Source organism: Sus scrofa, chromosome 4 (assembly GCF_054392235.1).
Source record: "Sus scrofa isolate SSC_HxYL_T2T_F1_AM1 chromosome 4, Sscrofa_HxYL_maternal_Yorkshire_Landrace_v2.0, whole genome shotgun sequence".
Lineage (NCBI taxonomy): Eukaryota > Metazoa > Chordata > Mammalia > Artiodactyla > Suidae > Sus > Sus scrofa.
In genome coordinates, this window is record NC_139386.1 from 72,834,533 (window position 1) to 72,857,876 (window position 23,344).

The 23,344-nt window shown below is 43.0% G+C and overlaps 1 protein-coding gene across 15 annotated transcripts in view; it reads right to left on the minus strand.

The window, feature by feature from the left end:
- TRIM55 (tripartite motif containing 55) overlaps positions 1-23,344 on the minus strand; it is a 43,913-nt gene that overhangs the window by 6,058 nt on the left and 14,511 nt on the right. For 2 of the 15 annotated variants that reach the window (XM_085020296.1, XM_085020297.1), the window contains 5 exons: positions 14,778-15,073; positions 14,409-14,431; positions 14,180-14,304; positions 12,780-13,003; positions 11,174-11,461 (listed from right to left, as the gene is read on the minus strand). In XM_085020296.1, coding sequence (XP_084876422.1) covers positions 11,174-11,461; positions 12,780-13,003; positions 14,180-14,304; positions 14,409-14,431; positions 14,778-14,930 — 813 coding nt within the window. In that variant the 5' untranslated portion in view covers positions 14,931-15,073. 15 annotated transcript variants of the gene reach the window in all.

The following is a 23,344-nucleotide window of genomic DNA, read 5'->3' on the forward strand; positions in this document are numbered from 1 at the left end:
ACTATGGTCATTTTGATGGTATGTGTTTTTACTGCAGTTTTTATAATTAGGAGATTTCCCATTTAAAATCTGGATTTGCAGGCCCTCTTGACAAAGCACAACTTGAGCAACCTGGGACCTGCAGGGACGGCTGAGCAGCTGGGGCTGGGAGCCCCCCACCCCCATCCCCCACTTTCCATGGTGCCTGTCACTCCCTTTTGTCTCCTCTGCTGCAGGGCCCGTTTCAGGGACCATTTGTCACTGGGCTCATACAGCTGCTATGCTCAGAGAAAGTTAAGAGGAAAGCAAATGATAAGGTGTCTTTCTGCCTCTATCGACATTTTTCTTTCCCCTGGCCTGTTTTCGCATTCATGCTACCTCCTGGGTCTCTAAAGGCACGTAAACTTGTTACTCTTAACAGAAGACTAGTTTTTAGTAGGAAAGTGTCAAGGTAAAGAGAGTGAAGTTCTCAACAGACTGTTTGGCTTGATTTTTATGCTAAATCCGATGATTTTTTTTTTTAAAGCCAACATGCTTCTTGTGGCAGAATCCCTGCAATCAAAGCAGTGAAACTGCCCTCAGTTTTAACTGAGCCCCTGGGCGCTTAGCATAGGTGCAGTTGTGGAGGAAACACTATTGTTTGGGCTTGGGGACAATCCCAGGAGCTCCCTTAACTAAATACAGCTTGGCCCACTTGATTCATTGACTGAACAAAACACAGCAGATGCTTTCCTGCTCTCCACTCTGGCATAAGTCAGGGTAGCTACATTTATGAGAGCAATTATTTTTTGCTGGCCCCCAATAAAAGAGTGAGCTCTGCCAGGTCATTCTGATGAGTAACACGTCGTGCCCTCGGGCTGCCTCTAAGCTTCCTGGGGCCTCCTTAGGTGCCAGCTTAGCCCTAACCCAAATGATCATTCTCTACGCCACCCATGATTCTGATCCAAAAGTCACCTGTCCCACATTCCAGTCCCTCAGGCTTATCCAAGAGAGAGTAATTGATCTGCTCACCTGAACTGCAACTAAGACACAAATGGATGATGACAGCTTAATGTCCACCCTGCCAGACAACATTTTCCCTAGAAATGGCCATGCCATATCCTGAGGGAGGGCAATTGTGGGCATGTTAGCCTCTGTGCCAGGCGTGGGAGGGGATGCTAGAGGCAGTGAGAAACTTTATGTCCAGGCCCCACACTTAGGCCTCCCCTCCTCTCTGCCACCATGAATACCAGTCACACATGCAACCTGACAGAAGGATCTGGTTACCACTGCATGTTAAAGGCCAGTCTTTCTAGGTCAATCTAAAAGAACCCTTGCCCATCTACAACACAGTGTGTTTGCATTAAAGGAATGTGGGGAGAAGCGGTGAGGCTGGCCTTGAAGCTGCTGAGTGGGCAACCACCAGCATCTGTGCTGCACCTGCTGGGCAGTGTCAGAGAATCAAAGCCAGATGCTGGCAACAGGTGTGAATAGGAATGCTGAGGTCATGTTTAGAATGTTTATTCAGGGAGACTAACCTCCAAGCATTGGCCTGCTCCCTACCTAGCGTTCCTGAACCTCAGCCCCTCGGATAGCTTAAGCGTTATGGATTCCAGACTGGAAGAGAGAGTATGGCCAAGAGCCTGGGCCAGTCCCTGATGCCTGAGAAGTGACTGGGGCATGGTCTGTGACTCACAGCCAAGGGTCTTAGCCCTGGAAACTCAGTTGGGCGGATCTATCACAGGCATTTCTTTCATAGGAATGCGGTCATCTCTGCTCAGTGGCAGAGCAACCAGGGTACGTTAGGGACACAGCACAGAGCTGTGAAAACACAGCCTGGGCTCTCCATGAATGCTAGAGGAGAAGAAAAGAGGTACACCCCCACCCCACCCCCACCCCCCGCCTCCCAGCAATGAGCCCTGGAAGGAAGAGTCACTAAAGCATTTTCCCCCCTTGGGAGAATTTCTGGCTGTATGCACTGGGGGAGGGGAAGAATGGGTGAAGGGAGCTGGTTTGGGGGTCTCGTTGCCATTAGCTGCTTCCCTCATACTAAGTAAGGGGCAATCAGAAACCAAGCCTATGAAATGAGGAGAAATTAAGTTCACTCACTTTTTTAACCTGGAGGAAGATGGGTGGTGTATTCCCTTTGATCTGCCTAGGAATTGATGGGGTCGGGGTGGGGAGCAGGAAGGAGAAGCAAAAACCTATCCTAGAGCCAGCCTTCTTCTCAGGCTTGGACCTGACACTGTGTCCAGTACAGAGCTTGTGTGTCCCCAGGCTCTCTGAAAGGAGCGCTGAATCCCACAGCGCTGCTAAATAGGTCATTAATTCCTCACAGACAGGACTTCTTTGCCTTGTGTTAAGGGAACAGGTTTTCCTCAGGAGTCACGGGGGGCCGATGCCAGGCCCAGTTTATGGTTGTCTCAACATGGGGCACTTGAGAAACTGGCTCAAAGGAACCCTAAGGATAAAGTGCGAAGACCACAAACCCAAAGAGAAAAGAGGCCGCGAGTGCCGCTCAGCAGATGATGCTCAGGCGACAGGCTGACTCCAGCACCAGCACCGGAAGTCAGAGAGGGAGGCGAGCGGGCCGCAGGGTGGGCGGCAGCCAAGGCGCTCTCATTTGCAATGGACAGGCACACGGCTGCAGCTGCGGAGGCTTGGAAATGACCTCTGTGTGCCAGTGAATCACAAGTGGTGGGTCAATGCCGGGGAGCCCACGGTCACACTGTTTTTGCTTTAGTCACATCAACCCAGTAAGTCCTAGATGCTGGCACAGCCTCCATCCTACTGCACGCATGCGCTCCACGGTGGCGGGCAAGGGGGCTGCCAGGCACCGAGCTCCCAGCTGCTCTATGATCTGCAGCAAGTCACTCACCCTCCATGATCTTCCTCTCAAAAATGGGAAGTTGAACAACCAGTGTGCAGGACTGTTGTGAGGTTTCAATGAGAACATCTCTAGAAAGACAGACTCTGCGCACACCCACACCTTAGCTACAGCCATTGCCACCCCGCGCTGGTTTTTCAGGGGCATTAACACGGTGTAGAGTAGTTCTTTGCTTTGTGGATTGCAGTGGAGAAAAGGCATCCCACGGAAATCGCTGAGATACGTAAATAAAGACAGAAAAAAAGTCCACAGGATGTACAATGCTAACAGGGGTCTTAGGTTAAATCAGAATAATAAACATTTTTAAAAAACACAGGAAGCAAAACTCAACTAGCTGTGTCATAACAACTCCCCCAGAGAGCTCTGCCGGTGCCGGCGTTACTGTTTTCACGGAATTGTAGCGCTGTAGGCACAGGTTGCCAGGGGAAATGAATTCATTACACTGCTCACACAGAATTTATATTGCATTTCCCTCTTTAAAATGGATATATCCATTTTAGCTTCTTATTAAAGTGACTTTTACTAAGGAAGCTATTTGATCCTGAGAAATATAGCCTAGAGTTTTAGTCTAGATTTTGTTTGCCCTTCTAGAAAAGCCCCCAAATTGACAGGATTAGGATGTCACTTTCCCAGCAGGAAAAAAAAAAAAAAAAAAAAAAAAAAAAAAAAAAAATCCCGGAAAGAGAAAATTGCAATTGCAGGATACAAATGAAAAAGCATCAATAATATTAATATGATGGTCTTACCAAAACATACTTCTTTAAATAAAAACCTTACTTTCTCCAAACATTTTTTCTAGGTATAAATTCCTGTATTTTATTATCAGAACTTCTTGTAATTTCCAGGACTATTAAGTCCTAGACAATATTATGCAGTAAAAGTAGGCCAGTCTTGAGTGCTGATCAGTTTTCTCTCTATTTTTACCAAGTGAAATTCCAGCACAGTCAGGGCGCCTGGCTTATCAGCGATTTGATTCATAAACTTGAATCTCCTAATTTGTAAAACACAAGCAATTGCTCTCAGTAAGAATTTCTGTTTGAAAATAATTTGACACCCTGAATCCTTCAATTAAGTTTAGAGAACATAGTTAAATTTTCATTCATTTCAGTGTGTTTTGGAAAATTAAATAGATTGTTTCAAAGAACACAGGACCTACAGTCACACTCATGGGAAATCATATTCTTGGTCTCCTGCTTTATTTTTTAAAATCTTCTGTGATACTTTGTGAAATTAATCTTGCTTAGAAAAGAAGCGTTCCCGGCCTATGGCCTCAGGCATCTCTCACCACTCAGTATCTAGTGGCAGATGGAGTTGATATTTGCCCTTGAAATCTGAGTGAATGATTTGATCTCAGAGGTCATTTGCATGAAAATGATTTTATCTTCTTGCATGTGACAACTTGGGGGACCTGCTTCTCCTTGGAATATTGGCTATTGTTCATTCCAGTTTAAGAAAATATGATTATTTTCAAGGGGACTGAATCTTGGGATGAAGAGAAATTTAATAAGGTCTCAGGTCTGGGGACATGTGTATTGATTGGTTTCTGAGAGTCTAGGAAATAAACTCTGGGCCTTAAAAGAAAAAAGAACCTTGGCTAGTGCCCTGTAGTCGCTCTCTCTTCCTTCTTTCCTTCCTTCTTTCTTCTAAGAAATGTTTTTTATTTCCTCCTGGGAGCACCTTTATAACCTCACTGGACGTTTACAGAGCCTGGGTTGGGGACTAGGATGGCCATGGACTGGTTTTCCTTGGAGATCCTTTTCCACACTGGCCTTGGCCTCCACACTGGCCTTGGCCTCCACACATCCTTTTCGCTGTTTAAGAGTGAAGAGCTCAAAGGTGTGGGTAACTCACATTGTTCCTGATGTTCTGTCTCTCACGAGATGATGTTCTGTCTCTGAGCTCATGTTGTGTTTGCTAAGAAGGAGCCAGGAACACTCAGGACAGGAGGAGGGACCATTTGCACCTTCTCGTCAATCCTTGGGTTGGGACCAGTCCTTCTCAGCCAAGAGGACGAGTCCAGTGCTGGATGCCCATGGCCCATGACAGGGTGGCCCCTGTGGTCCCACAGAAACTGGTGTAGACAGGACCAGGGCATAGGCATGCCATTAAAATGCACAGACATATTAGCTCATAAAGCAGTTTCCATCTAAAGTAAAAACAGGTCCCCACAGACTGGTGAAAACTCATCATCAGATTGTAAAGTTCAGCCTAGTCACTTAAAAGAATCAGGCAGCTCAGCCATCCTGGCCCTGGGGACGCTTGGCCCTGCATGTGGCTAAGGGAGGAGGGGAGGCAGGTGTGTTGGATTTGAGGTCTGCCAGCCATTGGATTCCTTAGGACTGTTGGCACCTTCCTCCTTCCGGCTCTCCTCAACTTTTCTACCCTACCTTAAAAAAGAATATATGTGAGTGAGGACCCTCTCTACATCCATCCCGATAGGCAGCTGCAAAAAGAGTTATTTTTTTAACACTCATCTTGGGATAAATATAACAATGTTAATATATGCACCTAAACAGAGGTTCAAAATACACGAGGCAAAACTGATAGAACTGCAAGCATAAATAGACAAATCCACAGTTATGGTCAGAGATATCAAAATTCCTCTCTCAGCAATTGATAAAGCAAGTAAACAGGAAATTGGGAAGCATAGAGTGAACCCGAACAGCACTCTCTGAGCTGATGGACATTTATAGAACACTCCACCAAACAACAACAACAGAAAACACAATGCTTTCAACTGTACACGGAACATTCACCAAGCTAGCTCATATTTGAGGCCATAAAAGAAATCTTAATACGTTTAAAAGGACCGGAATAATATAATGAATATTACTCTCCACAATTTCACAATGGAATCAAGCCAGAAATCAACCAAAAAAAAAAAAATCTGGAAAATCCCCTTAACAATAGATTACTGCTCAGGAATTAAAAAACAAACAAACAAACAAACAAACAAAAAAAAGAGCTACTCATACATGCAACCAACCAGCCAGATGACTCTTAAGAGCATGATGTGAAGTGAAAAATGCCAGACACAAAAGTCTATATATTGGATGTTTTCATTTATACAAACTTCTAGAACTGGCAAAACTATGACAAGCAAAACAGCAGCTAGGATGCAGGAAGTAGGTTAACTGCAAAGGCAGGTGAGGGAACTTTCTGGAGTGATGGAAACACTCTGCAGCTTAACTGAAGCAGTGGCTATACAATGCTACATGTTTGTGAAAACGTATTGAACCTTACACTTAACATAGTTTAAAAATCACTTTTTTCATCTCTTCATTCGTCCAAAATCCTGTGACTATGGTGTACATCCTAAGTCTTTGCTCTACAGGGCAATGAGGTCTCTAAGTACCTTTTAGGTGGACCTCAGACATGGATTTTATGGGGTTTATGGCATCTAAAAGGGTAGTTGCAGCTGTGCAAATATTCAGCTAAACGGTGTCTAGGAGTTGATTTTGGAAACAGTTTGGGAAGTAGGGATTTATGTAAGCACTTCAAGGCAAGAGATACGTTTTGAGAAATGCAATGGGCTATTTCTTTCAGGAAGAATCTACTATTACTGCTGCCCAGAGTGATTTGTCTCCGGCTCAGGTCCATAATGCTCACAAAGAAAACATCCTGCAACAATGTGTAAAATTCTTAGCACCAGCCTTTTCACTCTTTAATGTTGTATAAATAAATAAATCCTTTCATTGAGTAGTTGCTTTGTTTTCCTGGTGAGAAAACTGAGGCTCAAAGAAATTAAATGCCCAGAATCAGATGCACAGGCCGTAGGACAAGAGCCCAAGTCCTTTCTCCTAATTCCACTGATCTTTCCTGAGCCCCGAGCCTTAGCAGGGTTTCCATCCAGCTCATTTGTCTATTTTCAGGCTTGAAGAATAGAATATGAAAATGAAAAGTGAATATTCTATTCTTGCAACTGCCAATAGCTGCGATATGGTAAAAGCTTTTAGGGCCTCTTACAACTATAGCTTCATGCTCTAGTGAAATATATGAGCAGTGGTTCTTCACAGGGGCAGAAATGCCAGAGATTTTAATGTCAACAACCCCATCTCCAAAGCCATTAGCTCTCTGCTGGGGTGTGTGTGTGTGTGTGTGTGTGTGTGTGTTGGGGCTGGGGTCCTCTGACCTTGAGGCAACTGCAGTGGTCCAGCTCAAGTGTCAGCCAGAGCAGCTGCCAAGTTAATCTACCACATAGGGAGACATTTCTTTGGAAATCCCCGAACAGCTCTCATGAAATGGTTTGGATAAATTTTTCCACCACAGGCCACCAACCCTCACCAGGAAGGGAGGAAGGAGAACAAGGAGGGGATTTCACTGTTGCTGCTCCCACTTCTAGAAAAATCTAATGCCACACAACTTCTCAATAAAATACTCAGTTGTCCCAGGCGGGGGTGGTCCCTGGGTTAACGCTTTACATGTAAGCAGTGTAGGAAGACAAGAGCAGGAGGAAGCAGACTGGACCACGAGATGGCCCAGGAAGGGGGCTCCCCAAGACTGCTGTCCAAGGGCAGCTGACCTGTCTCTCAGGGTCCTCTCCCTCTTATTATTGCCCTGTATTTTTTTTAAATTTCAAACACATGAAGCAGGTCAAATGTTATTTCCACCAAACTCTGCATTGACTGAGCATACCACAGGCATGGTCTAGAAGCTGGGAACTTAGAGGGTGATTTTGCAGTAAAGACCAGTTCCTGTACAGGGGCTCTGCACACTGTGATACAGGGCTGAGTTCAAACCTCGTTAAGAAATTCCTTTTTCCCCAGGGATGAAGGTGGGGAAGGCAGTGATATGCCCCCCATCTAACAAAAGGCAGAATCATGGTGTTCACCATCAGTGCAGAGAGCTGACGTCTGGTTTTTCAACATGGCCAGCTTCTCACACATAATGTGCCTATGGAACTAGGTGAAGAGAGAAGGTATGTGATAAAGTAGAGATTATACAGCATCAGAAATTGTAGGCAGCAAAAAGCAAGGGCAGGTTGCCCTGTGTGCAGGGCCCCGAGAGAAGCATCTGGAGGCATCTGCCTTCTTAAAGGGCTTGCAGTTCCCCTGATGGGGCTGCAGTGAGTTTACTGATTAGCAAGTGAGCCTGAGATGCTTCTGAAATTCTAAGGCAGCCTCATTTCCTGACATGGAACTGTATGATAAAGAGAGGTAAGACCACCAGTGAATTGAGAACTTTTGTATCATGTCCTAAATGTTCAGGGAAAGAGTAATGATGGGGTGTGAAACTCTAACAAGCTGACCTTGCCCTGGACAAATGTTAGTCTGGCCAGTTGGGCTCTGAGGTAGTGAAGCTGAATCCGGTTGGCAGAACATTCCCAGAGGCTGGGAGTCTGAGGCTGGGCTGAGGCCCCCTCCATCTGTCCACATCCCCTTTCAGGCCGGGATCTCAAACAGGTTTCTTTCTCTACGTGAAAGATCCTTTCTCAAGCACCAAGGACCACACCAGCAAGGTTCTTTGCAATAGTGAAGGTCCATGCACCTACCGCAGCCACACACACCTCCCCCTGGCCTCCCCCTCCCCCTCACTGGACTGGCCCCTGAATGTCATGTCAGCCCTCAGGACTTTGGCTCTGGGGACACAGACAGGAAGCATGACTTTCTCTGCAGCCTCAGAGAAGGATGTGTGGCAACAAAGCCCCAAACCTGAATTCTCAGACTATAAACTGAGCTCTTCACACAATTATTCAGCTCCACATTTATTCAGATATTCTAATAAAGCATGGAGTTTTCTCTCTCTCCATATGCCCCCCCTGAGTCCATGGCCAAGACTTCTTCTCCCTGCTCTGCACCACAACTGATGACAGGAGGAAGAGTTATACACACAAGCCAACTCTAAGGATGCATAGAACATTCTAGAGTACATGGGTTTCTGGCTGACTAGGAGATGCTGGGGCAGGTGCTGTTCACACACAGCTACAGATATAGGACAGGGACCCATTGGCAGCCCACTGCCACTGCTGGGCAGACAGCTAATGAGGCAGAAAGGGACTATGATGGGATCTTCCAGAAGACTCAGTGTCAACCAGGGAAAAGTCAGCGAGCTAGAAATAACTGAGCCCTTTCAGCACCAGTCACTCTGGACTGCTTCTGCGCTCCCGGCACAGGGAGCTGGGCCTCAGGTCCCAGAGGGTCATTTACTCCAAAGTACATGGGGCTTGAATCTTTTAATATGACTCCTTAAGTTGATAATTTTCAAAAGGCTATGAAAGGAGTAAATTGTCAGTCCCTCAGCAAACCTCCCCCCAGTCATCAAGAAAAGGCTTGACTATGAGAAAGCGTATCAAAAACAAGATGCTGTTTCTTGGCCTCGTGACTCTTCTTTGGTTCTAATTCTTTCTGGCCAGTAGCTGAACCCCGATCTTCCAGCTCCTTGTTCATTTAGATGTCACCTGGCTGACATGCCCCTGCTGCTGCTGCTCCCAGGGGACCTTTCTCTCAGGGCTCCCCTCTCTCAGGAGAGATGCTATAGAGTCTGAAGCTTTCGAGAGAACTGTCATCCAGTCCGGTCAAGTGTCCTCCACAGGGTTCAGCTGGCCACCTCCTGGGCCCTGGCTACTTAATTGATGGAGGCCCTGCATGTTCCTGAAGGCTTCCCGTGCTGGCCCCTCCCCTCCTCCACCGTAAGAGCAGCAAATTGTCATGACGCTATGGACACCTTTTGAAACTGGCCTCCCCTAATGGCTATCCTGGAGGGTCCACTCCTACTGGATTATTGAAGAGCCACCCACCGTGCCCCTGTGCTGAGTCAGGATCCACCCCCCCTCCCCATGCAGGACTGGATGATGGGTCGATTCTCCTATGAGCATTGCCTAGGAACTGGGTTCTTTTTAGATGGCTAAGCCTCAGAGGTGGAGAGAAACTCATCTCAGGCCTATAGAAGAGGAGCATTATGGAAAAGCTACATGAGAGGTTAGTCAAGGGAAAAGAAAATATTTCCTACCCATTAGAGTAAAAACCAAGCACTGAATCTGACGCCAGATGTAGTGAAGTATAAGAAAAGCCAAAAGTGCTAGGCAGATTGCTAACTCCTGTGAGAAAACAAGAAGAAAGCTTCACTGATACGATCACAAATAATATTTTCAACATCATTTAGATGGACTTTTCATTTTTGTCTGGAGCCCTATTATGTGCTCCTATGATGGGGGTATTGTACTACTGTTTTCAGAAAACAGCTCCTCCTGACTCAAATTCCACTAAAAATAAAAGGAATCCCATAAGCCTTCTAAAAATAAAGTTCCCATCGGTTTTCTAGAAAACTTTCTACGCCATTTTTTTAAACCAAAAAACCATCTCCAAAGGTGTCCTCACACCATTTATTTTTGTCATTTTTCACCCATGAAAATAAATATATAGCACAAAAGCATGTTCATCTTTGAATTTTCCAAAAATCATCTCTATGGATTACCTCATGGAACTTGAAGTTCACTTGAGCAGATAAGGTCGAGAGAGAAGTCATTTTATGATTTTCAAGAAAATGCTCAAGTTTACAATCACCTCATGACCCAGGAGCACGGAACTCGAGAATGTGTCTTTGACAGCCCTGTGTCTGGGCAACACTCATGCCCACACGTCATTTAAGAATACTCATGGGTATGGAGTAACCATGAACATTCTTCCTGGGGAAGAAATTGTAGAAGATTTCTTCTATGGAATCTTTGAGCCATGCATACATCTAAGCCAGTGTTAGGAAGGAGACATGGACTTCAAACTTGCATTATAAAAAGAAAAAACGGTGTATTAAATGACCCTTTCAAAAAAAAAAAAATCCAATGGAGGGAAACCTGTGCTTTTCTGCTCCCAGAGCACATGCTTGGGAAGCACTGGTTTAATTAAGCCAAGACTATCTTTGTCCAGCCGTCGCCAGCACACGCCTGGAATCTATGAATCAGGTTATTTTCCAGAGCAGACAAACGTGCTCCTGGGGGGTTGTTGGGAGCAACACAAAAGCAGGTGATTAAAAGCCCAGGAAGGATGCAGAAAAGGCTGAGCAAGGCAAGTGGCCTTTGCGGAGGGGACCCAGGGACAGCAGGCAGTCGCTGCAGGCACAGCAGCTTCCACGGCAGGGCAGGCTGAAGAGCCAGGCTGGCTTGACCCCGACCCCTGGGAAGTTGGGCGTGAGGGCAGAGGAAAGTCACATTTGTGTTTCTTTGGTTTTATGGAAGCCTTGGAAAAACCAGCCCCTGTGGGAGACTGGGTTGTTCCTGTTTTTACCAAGGCCCCGGGTTCTCTCTGCCCCTTCAGAAGCCCTTCCTTCTTGCTGTCATTCCAGCGGGACCCTGGGCAGCAAGGGAGCATTCAGACAGCAGAGCAGGTCACTAACCTGAGAAGTAGCTGCAGGTGAACTAGTTTCCTTACCACTCACCGCTGCCCTCTCACTGGCTGCGGCTTCTGCCACTTCTGCCTTCTGCACATTCGCATCCTCAGAACCTGAAGGCCCTACGTGCCCCAGACCTTCGCTCCCTGCAGTGGAAGGTGGGTTGGCGGTGGCTTTCCGGGTCTGGCCTTTATACCAACTAGGGTAAAACAAGGGATCCGCAGTGTCCGTTGCTGCAGGGGCTGGAGTTTCAGACTCTGGGGTCTGCTGAGAGCCAGTGGGCACCACCTCCCCCTTAATAAGAAGATAAATTCAAAAGTAAAAAAGGAGAAGAAGGAAAGAAAAGCCATTGATTTTAGTTCCCCTCAGATTTGAAAACCGATGGCTCTGTGTGTGCCTGATTTAGCCCAGGTTTCAGTTCACCCCACCCTCTGCAGCACTAAGGGCAGGAATGCAGACAGCGCTCCTCAGTCTTGGTGGCATCGGCCAGGGCCACCTCTTCTTTCCCGGGCTTGTCTTTCATGAGATGGTTGCCTGGGCAGGCAGACAGCAGAAGCCAAAAATGAAGGTTGCATATAAAATCTCAGGCATGGGAGAAAGGGAAAATTATTGACCAGAACTGTTTTTTCATGTTACATGTGGGTCCCTAAAACCTCTTTTCTAAAACCTAAAAATGATCAAACCTAACTCACATTTAGTTACTGTATCTCTTTCAAATCCAATGCAATTGGTATACCCAGAATCTCAAGATTCTAGGAGTTATAAATAGTGTCTGAGCCTGGTTTCCTATGGAGACAGAGCAGAGGATGTAATGCCATCTCCGAGTTCCCCCTCTGAGGTTCTGTTTCTATAGATGATACCAATCTATTTTGAAACCAGGGCTTTGCCTTTTTTTTTTTTGAATGCATTTTCATTGCCCACAAACACAACAGGTTGGGACCTGTCTGCTGAAGGTGTTACACAGTAGTACAGAGGCTTGAAAACTAGACAGTGACATCTTAGAAACATAAAGTCAGCCAGTCTGGGATGAGCTAATTTCCTAAGAAATTTTTTCAAACAATTCTGTCAATACATAACCTCATCAAATGACAGACACATAGGAAACTAAGCTTCATTCTTTGGCCACTGAACAAAAGATAGCTGTATTTCAGGGTAAGTAACAGGGACCTAAACTAGCAGGGTTTCTCTGTTTAGTTCCTTTAGTATCTATAGAAAATTCCAAGTTCTGAAAATATATCCAATTCAGGTTGTCAACCTCTACCCTATATCTGTATTCAGAGCAGAGGCAATGCTCATGACATCAGCTCTCTATGAACTAACATGTTACACACACACGCTGTTTCCAAAGATTATCTCACGTTTGAGGGTGTCATTAGTGGGAAAATCATGTGAAACAAAGTCCTGTCAACTATTATAACAACAAAGAACCTGCCGGGTCACCTAGTGCACTTTCTCCCTGACATGGTGATGGCCGTGCCTGAAGTCCTCTGTCTTCCACGTACGAATGTCTGGCACAGAGTTTTCCTTCCCTTGGGGGAGAATAAATTGTTCAGGCTGCTCTGCAAGGAGACTTGCCTGCATGTTCTGTAAGAAGGAACTTGGGACTGGTTACCTGTGTCACTGGGGCATCTGCAGCAGGTGGCAGGGCTGAAGGTGGCTCTGGAGAGGAAGCTGGAAGTGCCTCCAGGGCAGCCTGGGGCTCCGAGCCCTTCTCCGGACTTTCATCTCCTCCTGATGACTCTGTTCGGACACTTTCCACCTCTTCCACCTCTACTCCCTCTTCTTCCCCTTCTCCTTCTCCCTCTCCTTCTTCTCCTTCTTCTTCATCTTCATCTTCTGGTAAGGTAATGCATTTTTCATACCGTCATAATCACCACTGCAGCCATGAAAAACATTACTGGCCAGTATTTACGGCTCAGATTAAGGTCAGGGCTAGGGAAATCCTCTCCATCAGACACTTGACAGTGGCCCAAGTGCACCTTAGTTATACGTGGACAGGACAACTGGGAAAATGGTCCATCACCATCCTCCTTGCTCCCCTCCATGGTACAAAGCTCAGTCCTCACCACCACCCTGTACCATGCACCTGACCCCTGGAGCCTGCTCCCATTTTTAACATACTCTGTCATGTCTGCAAACTCCTGGAGGGCTGGGATTGTCACTTATTTATCTTTTGCAAATTAATTGGAAATGCAATTCTCTTCTCTATCTCAGAAGACACACAAACTCTGGTCTTGTTTCATTTCTCAGCTTCCTTGTTCAGTGAATACTGACTTTTGCCCCAGTTAATGCCGTGAATCTTTCCCTAAGCCATTGATCTTAGTATTTCCTTAGGCAAATAAAGTAATTCCTCAGACAAAATAAGATAATTTTTTAAAAAGATCCATCTTGAAGATTTGCTTCTAAAGTTCCATCTGTGGACACTGACAACAAGTTCATGACATTGTGTGGTCTCCTCTTTGCAAGTATTTCATCAGGATAAATTTCCAAGAGGAGGATTTCTGGGCAAATGGTAGAGATGTGTTTATACTCCTGGAGTGCATGTGATCACACAGCCTCGGTATTATTTACAGGTTGTGATTTAGTATCTGACCCATTACTATTCTTGCCCTCTAAAGTTTAAGTGGAAGTGCTACAGGATCTAACCCAAATGTCTTCTACGTTTTATTTTTATCTCATCCTTAACCTTGCACCTGGTGAGACTTTACATCATCATAGTTAACACCTTGTGTAGGGTTGCAGTTGAGATATCGTCATCACCATCAATTATTACTTGACTACCCAGTGCTAAATGCCCAATAATAGAATTATAATAAATACTGTGATATGCAAATTAAACAAACACTGTCAACACACTGTGACACTGTCATGAAAACAGAGTTTCACATTGGATTACGATCCTTGTGAAGTTGTCAACATCCATTGTGGAGATGATCCTGAAGCCCCTTTTCCTCCCACTGCCGCTCTCACACACCTTCAATTTGGGCCAAATGGGTCGCAAGAATAACCAACCTCTGTAAAAATCAATTTCGCGTATTATTTTTTCTTCTCTATTAAGGTTGACTGTGAAGTGATTCATATTTTCATAACCATGTTCTATTTTCTCCATCTGAAATGCCTTCGATGCTTCAGAAATTCTGCAACAAAGACCAGTTGCCACTTTTTGTCACTGTGTAAAGTGTGATAGCCTTGGGTAAAAATGAAAGATATACTTTTTTTTCATGAAATGAAAAGTACTTACTTTTGTAACAGGGTTTTGGCATTCTGTGGAAGCAAGCAAAAGACAAGCCTACTTAAATCCTTTTCATCAAGGACAATGTTGAAATTTAATTCTTTCCTTTGCTGATGCTGAACCTCTCATAGCTTAAGATCTCAATGCTGTAAATAACTGCTGTTTTATAACAGAACCCTCTTATGTTTAAGCAATGCCATGGCCCCTTCAATATATGCTTATGAAATAGTTTAAATAGATGGAACTATAAGCACATATATTTTAGTTGAGAAGATAGATCAAAATGAGATGTATAGAAAATAAGGAAAATGGGTTGACAACTATTCCCCAGCGCCCACTGTCTTGGTTTGTTTCCTTTGGGGCCAAAGGGATACTTACCTGCAGAAACACTGCCATTTCTGGCTCATCCATGAACTGTATTCCTGACTCAACCAGCTTTGACACGTTCTCCAAATGGTCAGAATACTTTTTGATGAGAGCACGGACATGCTCCAGCTTCTCCTCTTGGGTTCGGGTGATGACTTGGGTCATTTCATTCTTCCTCTCCTCCAAGATGCCGTACAGGTAATCAAACTTCTCACAAAGTTCCTGTTTCTGTTTTCTGCAGCATTCCTGTTAGTTGGGTTAGCTAATGTTAGAAAGTGTCTGAAAGAGTGTCTAGCTGGAGAAATCACCTGAAATTTTCAGGAGAAAAGAAAATTTATTTATGTAGGATATTTTTTTTTCCTTTCCCTTAAGCTTTCCCTTAGATACCCACTGTGTTGATGCATTGAAAATCCCATTGTTACCATATTTGATACTTAGACCATCCCAAATCAATCAAATTGGCTAAAATGGGTGGATGGTTTGTCAATCTTCTATTCTGTATAAAGGCAGAATTTTATAGAAATTAGGATAGATGTTTTCCAATTACATATTGATTATATCACTCATAGTTTTATATTTTGCTTTGGAATGAGTGTGTGTGTGTGTGTGTGTGTGTGCGCGCGCGCGCGCACCGGTGTATGTATGGGAAAACCATGTTCCCTCCTGATTAGAACACTTCTGTATCTCCTGCATCACCTACACTGCAATTGTCCCAGTGTCAGTCTTCCCATGAAGATTCTGAAGCCTCCCAGTGGCCTCTGCATCTGGGATTCCCCTCTTCAGATCAACTCACTGCAGCCAAATTCATTCTCCTGAAGTACAATGCTTTGTCTCTGCTATGACTCCACATTGCCCAAAGAATCACACTTAAACTTCATAACCACCGTTCAAGCCTCTCCATGACCTGATTCCAGCTTTTCTTCATATTATCCTGCTATATCCTCTGTCACATACCCTGGGTCCAGCAAAATCAAACCACTCACTTTCTTTGCTCATGTTCTCCCCTGTTTGGAATGCTTTCTCCCAGTTCATAGTTGCAAACTCTAAGCAATCTTAAGACATTGGTGAAATACCACTTCTTCCATAAAGAATCTCTATGTCCTCTGGAATCCTGTAATGGTTACTAGTCATGGCATAGACCTGTACCCACCAGGTCCTCTATTATCCATTACTGTTCAAGAAAAGGAAATACTAGATCGGGTCTTTGTTTCCTAGAGAGAAAAGCTTGCATTGGACGTCAGGCTTGTGCATTTATGTTGCGTGGCTGAAGCATCTCCAGTACCATTCAACTCCCTTTACTCCGAGTCCATGTTTAAACCATAATTATGTTTCCAGTTGGCCTAGTTATTGGCTTTTTGGTTTTCCAAATTCTAATAAGCTTGGTTTGTGTGTGTTGTGTGTAGGCCAATCTCCTTGGATCTGACCATCTCTAAGCCCAAGATCTTTAAAACTGAGAGCAGGTTTTGAGCCATGATGATCCAACCTAGGTCTCTTGTCTGGTAGGGTGTTCTTGGGAATCCAGCCAATTTATTTCTGAAATCTCTGACTTTTGTATGACCCTGATTACATGTTTTTCATTTTAGTAAACATTGATCTCTTTGATATCACATGTCACTTTCTTCCTTTACATGATTCTTAAATATCTAAACTATAGTCTTCTTGGGGAATTCCCTTCATGGCTCAGAGGTTAACAAACTCAACTAGGATCCATGAGGATATGGGTTCAATCCCTGGGCTCACTCAGTGGGTTAAGGATTGGGCTTTGCTGTGATCTGTGGTATAGCTCACAGATGTGGCTCAGATCCCGGGTTGCTATGGCTGTGGTATAGGCTGGCAGCTACAGCTCTGATTCACCCCCTAGCCTGGGAACCTTCATATGCCACAGGTATGGCCCTAAAAACAAACAAACAAAAAACTATAGTCTCCTTGAGAATGGAATCTGGGTCTGCTTGGGACATGTACAGTAGATGCTGAGTAAATATCTGTTGAATAGGTGTTTTAAATTTATGTTTTATTTTCTTGCAATTTATCTACTGTTCTCAGAGTAGAAAGAAGGGGAAGGATGAACTAAACCAAACTGTTGATTATGAAGATACTCCTCAAATGTGCAAGAAATGCATTCCTCACTCCACTGCCTCCCTTGGAACACAGTTGATTCTTAGAGCAGTTTCTAACTAATTATAATTATAATGCATGAAGGCGAGCCAATGGTTCAAACCATTTTAATAGTAAATACCAGTTACTGCTGCCATCCATCCATCCATTCATTTAACAAACAATTCTTCAGTATGTCATTTGTGCCAACCACTATGGGAGACTCTGGAGATCCAACAATGAATTAAACATAGTTCTTGTTCTCAAGGAGCTCACTGTTTACTTCAAGAGAAAGTCTATGGGCTATTGATATAATATAACCTAGTAGTCTGAATAATCAAACTATGTTAGAGATTCATACTGGGTTTTATGGAAGCATAGATGTGGGGCCTTAATCAACCTTTTGTGTGGTGGGGGCCACTTGAGGGGAGCAGGAAGAGACTGCCTCAGGAAGAACTTCTTATAGAAAGCGGTGCCCGCGTTTGGCCATAAAGCATGAGTGGGAGCAGAGGAAGCACAGGAAGGGGATGAACATGCACGGAGTCTTGGCAGTTGTCAAAGGCAGTTGTCATAGGACGAGGGCCTGTGCAGCATGTCCAGACATGGAAATTGCTGTGCTTTCCAAATTTCCATTCATTTTTCAGCCATTTAGCTTGAGATTTGAAATATTATGAGGCCCATGGGTTCTTCCCCAACTTTCTTTCACTGTATCACTTACTGTTCTAAACTTACAGTCAACCATGTGCTTACTGCTTTCCTGAAATATGCCTTTGATGTTCAGAATCTCTACTGTATTCTGTGATCATATGATGATTTTAAGCTTATTTTTCTAAAATGAATTTTGTCCTTGAAACATTTATAATGAAGACCATATTAAGATATGATATTGATAGACTGTTTTTGTTTCATAATTTGTCTTCTCTATAACTTCATATGTGTGAGAACGTTCAAGCTTCTGAAAGCCAAATGATTTGCAATGAGATTGACAATGAAGATGTGTCACAGTTAGTATCTTCTCTTAAGTCAAAGAGAAATTAGATCACCTATTTCAGCCATATAAAGTTTATTTAGTGGTTTAAATGGAAAAACTACTTTATTCTTATATTATTTTGAATTCTGAGTATTATTTTATTTCTATTCTGTTTTTTAATGATTTGTACTATATTGAATTTTAATAAAATTACTATCATTTTAAGAGAAACTATCATTTCCTTTATACTTTGTAATATAGAAAATGATACCCATGCATATTATATGCTCAATTATTACTATTGTAGGATGACATATGGTATAAAGCACTTACAATATTACCTGGCACCTAGTAGGCACTGTGTTAGTGTTTGTTAAATTTAGATACAATTTTCCTTAATTTCAATTTTTCATTTGTAGAATTTTGAAGATTTATGGACTATGAGAAGTGACCTGCTCCAAACTAATCATTTCACTCATGTGGAAACTGAAACCCAGCAGAGTTAAGTCACTTTCTCAAACCATTCTGCCATAGTGTTGGCACCTGGTAGAGAGCCAAGGTTTCTAAACTTCTGGGTCATTGCTCTGCTATACTTTAAAGTAACTTTAAATTTTATATGAACTGCTTATGAACTGAATATATGCCTTCTAACAAACTGACTATGCTGAAAGTAGGCTTTTTAAGGCAAGAAACCTCAAATTGTTTCATAATTATATTCATTGGTTAATTCTTACAATAAAGTGCTACTATGTATCAGGCAGTATAAGATCTAAAAACCTGCCATACTTTTCCAATGTTCAGGAGGATGGTAGACAAATTATTCCGTTTTCTAATTTCTAACAGAAAAACCTCACTGTTTTTTTCTTCTGCTGAATGTGCCTTTAATTCTATGCAGAATATGTAAGAGTTAGACAAATCTGTTTCTGAAATAGGAAAAATGCATGCTTCTTTTTTGGAATCATGAAATTGGTAGTTACAAACTTTTAGAAATTCACTTAAGATGTTCAGGTTAACCTAATGTCAAATTTAAATGAGAAACAGCAATACTCCAGGAGACTGAAAATCTTCTGTTTTTTCATATTCTCTCTGAGGTAGAAGCAGGTTTATCGGCTTGCCCTCTGAGGTAAATTATGGATCAGGTATAAATGCTATGGGAAAAAAACCCCTCTCAGAGGCCACCTCATTATAGATAATGATTACTCTGAATGCTAGTATCTACTGTGCCTTTGTAAATGTGGACCTGAAATGCTTTCAACAGTCTTTCTAGTAACCTAAAAATGGAATGGAAAAAAATGTGGACTACCGTATTCCACATTCAATGCATTCAAAATGTCTGCAGATAGCATAGTTTAAGGGATGATTGTTACCTGCAAAAGCATGATAGCAGCCATGCTTATCTCTTCTCCACAAAAACTTCCTCACCTCAAAGATTTCTCCTTGCTTTTATCATACTCTTCATTTATTTGAGTAAGAAGACATGTATCTTTAAGCCCAGTTTGGGGGCTGTATACCTGCCACACACAAACTTCTCTGGATACTAATTGAATGAAGATACATACATACTTTTTGAACTTTCAAGTTTACTTTTTCAAATATTCTCCGTATTTTCATTTTGATGCCTGTGGCTCCTATGTCCCCTCTACGTGTGGTGTTGTGGAGTATGTGTGTGTGTGTGTGTGTGTGTGTGTGTGTGTGTATGCACACACGTGTTTCTGCATGAGTGTGTTCAGCAATTGAAGTAACTTCCATTGTAAATGCACTGAATATTGGCCTCCAAGCATATTCTGATACAAAATCTGACTGCACCATGACCTTCCTCTCATGTCTGCCAGTACAGTTACATATTTTTTAAAATTATTTTTTTCTTTTTCTTTTTTATTGTAGCTGATTTACAATTTTACAATGTTCTATCAATTTCTGCTATACAGCAAAGTGTCCCACTTTTGGGACATTACCTTTTTCTCACATTATCCTCCATTACGTTCCATCACAAGTTATAAATTAAAATTGTCTGTAATACTTGAAAATATGACATAACATGAAAATAAATCATAAACAATATGAAAACAATTTCACAAAAAATATGAAAATAAAATCCACACTATCTCTAGGGGGAACCCAGCATGGATGCAATTTATCAAAAATGGGTGATTTCATAAAGAGAAGGCTATTCTGCCCACATTGAAATGGTAAGATGATGACAGGTAGAATACTTTTTTTCTAACTAACACCATCATATCTGGGTGAAGAGAAAAAAATCAAGTAGTCGTTTGGTGGTTTCCTTAGACATGATTAGGTAACCTTCAATATATATATTAAAAAACATTGTTTAGATGTTGCCTTTATAGAGATGCTAAAATGGACAGACTCTAATTCTAGCCATCCTTATATTTTAGTGGTAATAAGAAAAAATAAGATACATGACTGCAAAGAGAAGCTTTTCATGGAAAAAAATCAACAACAGACAATCTATACTAAAGAGTAGATCTGGTGCCAAGCCAAGCACCATCATTAGCTTGTCAGTGGCTCACCCTTTCCCCAGGCACTTATTACTCTTTGAAACAATCTTGTTATTCATTTGTTGTATTGTCTTACTAGAATAAAACCTTCTTGAGAGCAGGAAACTTTTCTATTTAGCTCATCAATATTTCCTAGCATTTTGTGTATGGAATATGGCCCATAATCCACATATGAGAAATACGGTTTGAATGAATGGTTGGATGAATGAAATATGACATGTGTTTAGGAATAGCCCCCACTCACCAGTTTCTCCTTTGTTCCGTTCCAAAGACATAGGTATTTAAGTGGATACTCCAAACCTCTTCTTCATTCAACACTCAAAAGAAAACAGCAAAAACTATCTAGGCAACCTGAGGGAACACATTTACCCTCATGACAGTTTTTTGATCTCTGCCCTAAGAGCTGGGATCAGATGATGGCTAAGGTCCCTTCCAGTTCTACAGTTCCAAGGCTTTACAACTTCAGGTAAATGTGGAGATATTTGGAATCTTTACTAAAAAACGCCTCTTTCAAAAATGAAAAAAAAAAAATGCCATTTGCAGCAACATGGATGGATCTTGAGATTATCTTACCAAGTGAAGTAAATCAGAGAGAAAAAGACAAATACTATATGATATCACTTGTATGTGGAATCTAAAATATGACACAAATGAACTTAGCAGCAAAACAGAAACAGACACACAGACATAGAGAATAGACTTGTGGTTGCCAAGGGGGAGAGGCAGTCGGGGAGAGATGGACGGGGAGTTTGAGATTAGCAGGTGTAAACTCTTATATACAAAATGGATAAAGAACAAGGTTTTCCTATTGAATATGTAGAACTATATCCTATATCCTGTAATAAACCATATTGGAAAAGAACATGAACAAGAATATCTATATACATATATATTTCTGATTTACTTTGCTGTACAGCAGAAATTAACACAACATTGTAAATCAACTATACTTCAATAAAATATATTTTAAAAAGTAGATAAAATGCCCTTTTCCACTCCTGGCAAATTTCAGAGTGGTCATCTACAGTGCTGAGATATGAATTACAGGGGCTAGCCCAGCAACATCAATCCCAGCTCTGGAATGTGCCATGGCCATGACAGGAAAACCTAAGACAATTGTGACCATTGCTTTTATCCTGTAAGGAGCCTGGCTCTGTGACCAAAATAGAGCTGAAGATAAGCTCTGAGCCCCACCACTTGTCATCGAGCAACTGTGGCTCTACTCGGCCCTTTCCTATCTCCACCACATTCCTCCAACTTTTGAGACACACTTGTTCAGAGCTGCAGCTCTGGGTCTGGAAGGGCCCCCTCAGCGTCATTTGACATGCAGTACTGAGCATGTCCCTTCGCAAAGCCTTTCTCTTCCCTCAACCCCCTCCCCTCAAAAAAGGTCAGGCAGTAGATTAATAATACAAGAAAGAACTCCATCACGGTAGGAAGATTCTCCTGAGAAAGACAAGTTCACCCCTTCACTGGTAAAGCCCAATGCCAACTACAAGCACGTGAGACAAGTCTCATAAGAGCAGACTAGGATAAGAACCCAAGTCTCTGACCGGCTCCCAGAGAAGAAGCAGGCAAATTAGAAAAGCTTCGTCCCTCCAGGCCCACAGCCTGGAGTTCAGTGCCTCTCCCACCAGCTTGGTGCCTCTGTGCAGTGCATAGAGGAACATCTCTGTTCAGTGGCCGTGGGTCTCAGGACTCCCAAATTTATGCTCTCTTTTGCCATATTGTGTTGCCCCCACTCCATGTTAGAAGAATAATTATGTTATAATTTATGGGATTTCTAATGCTAACTCTTGAGGTTCTTGGTATCAGGGGTTTTCTGGGCCAGTTCAGATCATTTTGATCCTTGAGAAGCCCTCTGGAGGCTGGAGGGTCAGGTAAGCCTACCCTGACCTGAGCCTCATGGTTCAATGAAAGCACGAGATCAAGGCAAGCTGAGCAGCCGTTTAATTCACTCTTCTGCTGTGGCTGGTCAGCACCTTTCCTGGAAGGGGCTCAGCCTCTCTTTGTTGCCAATATTGCGAGTTATCACAAAACCGCCAAGAGAGCTAATGTCTACTTCCCTTCACTCTCAGTTGTTCCCACTGCAGGGAGTTGCTTCACCCTGCCATCATAATTGATCAAGACTTTGACAGTCATTCCAGCACCATGTGTAATGCGCTCTAGATGCTATAGTGGTTCCAACAATTCTTAGCATCGTTAGATTAAGTGCGCTCTTTCCAAGCTGAGTGTGAGAACAATACAAGGTGACACTTACTGGGCCCTAGCATGTCATGTGCCTCTTACCCCAACTTAGTCACCACAGCAACACTGTGAAGAAGATTTCTCAACCCCACTGAGTCTGTGGAGGAAACAGGGAGCTGAAGCAACTTGCTCAAGGTCCTATCAGTAGGTGGCAGAGCTAAAATTCAAACTCTGAAATCTGTTCTTTAAGCATATGCTATATTGCTTTACAAATTCTGGCATGTTTATTAAGGTGATTCTTAGGATATTCACACTTCTTATTTGTAACTGCATAGCCCTCACTCACAAGTTTCTACATTGTCTCAAAGCTGTTTGGGGGGGTGGGGAAATCACTGTTTTGGAAATATAATGGATTTGTCCTCATTGAAAACTCACTGGAGGATTTTATTAAAGGTGTCATTTTTCAGATTTTGGAAATGCTCAAGAGCAAATATTTGCTATTCAGTTTGCAGCTCTTTTCTCAAGATGGGCATCCTTGCAGAACAAAGTTATTTCCAGGCCTGCCTGCCCGCTGTGGGAGGGCCAGTGGGAACAGCCTGCTCTCTTGGGTTTCCAGTGACAAAGGATAAGTGACACTTAAAACAATTTTTTATGAAAGTATAGTTGATTTACAATGTTCCTTCCATTTCTGCTGTACGGCAAAGTGACCCAGCCAGGCATACACCCCCATTTTTTTCATTTTCCATCAGGTTCTTACCCAAGAGACCGGATAGAGTACCCTGTGCTGTACAGCAGAACCCCATCAACCA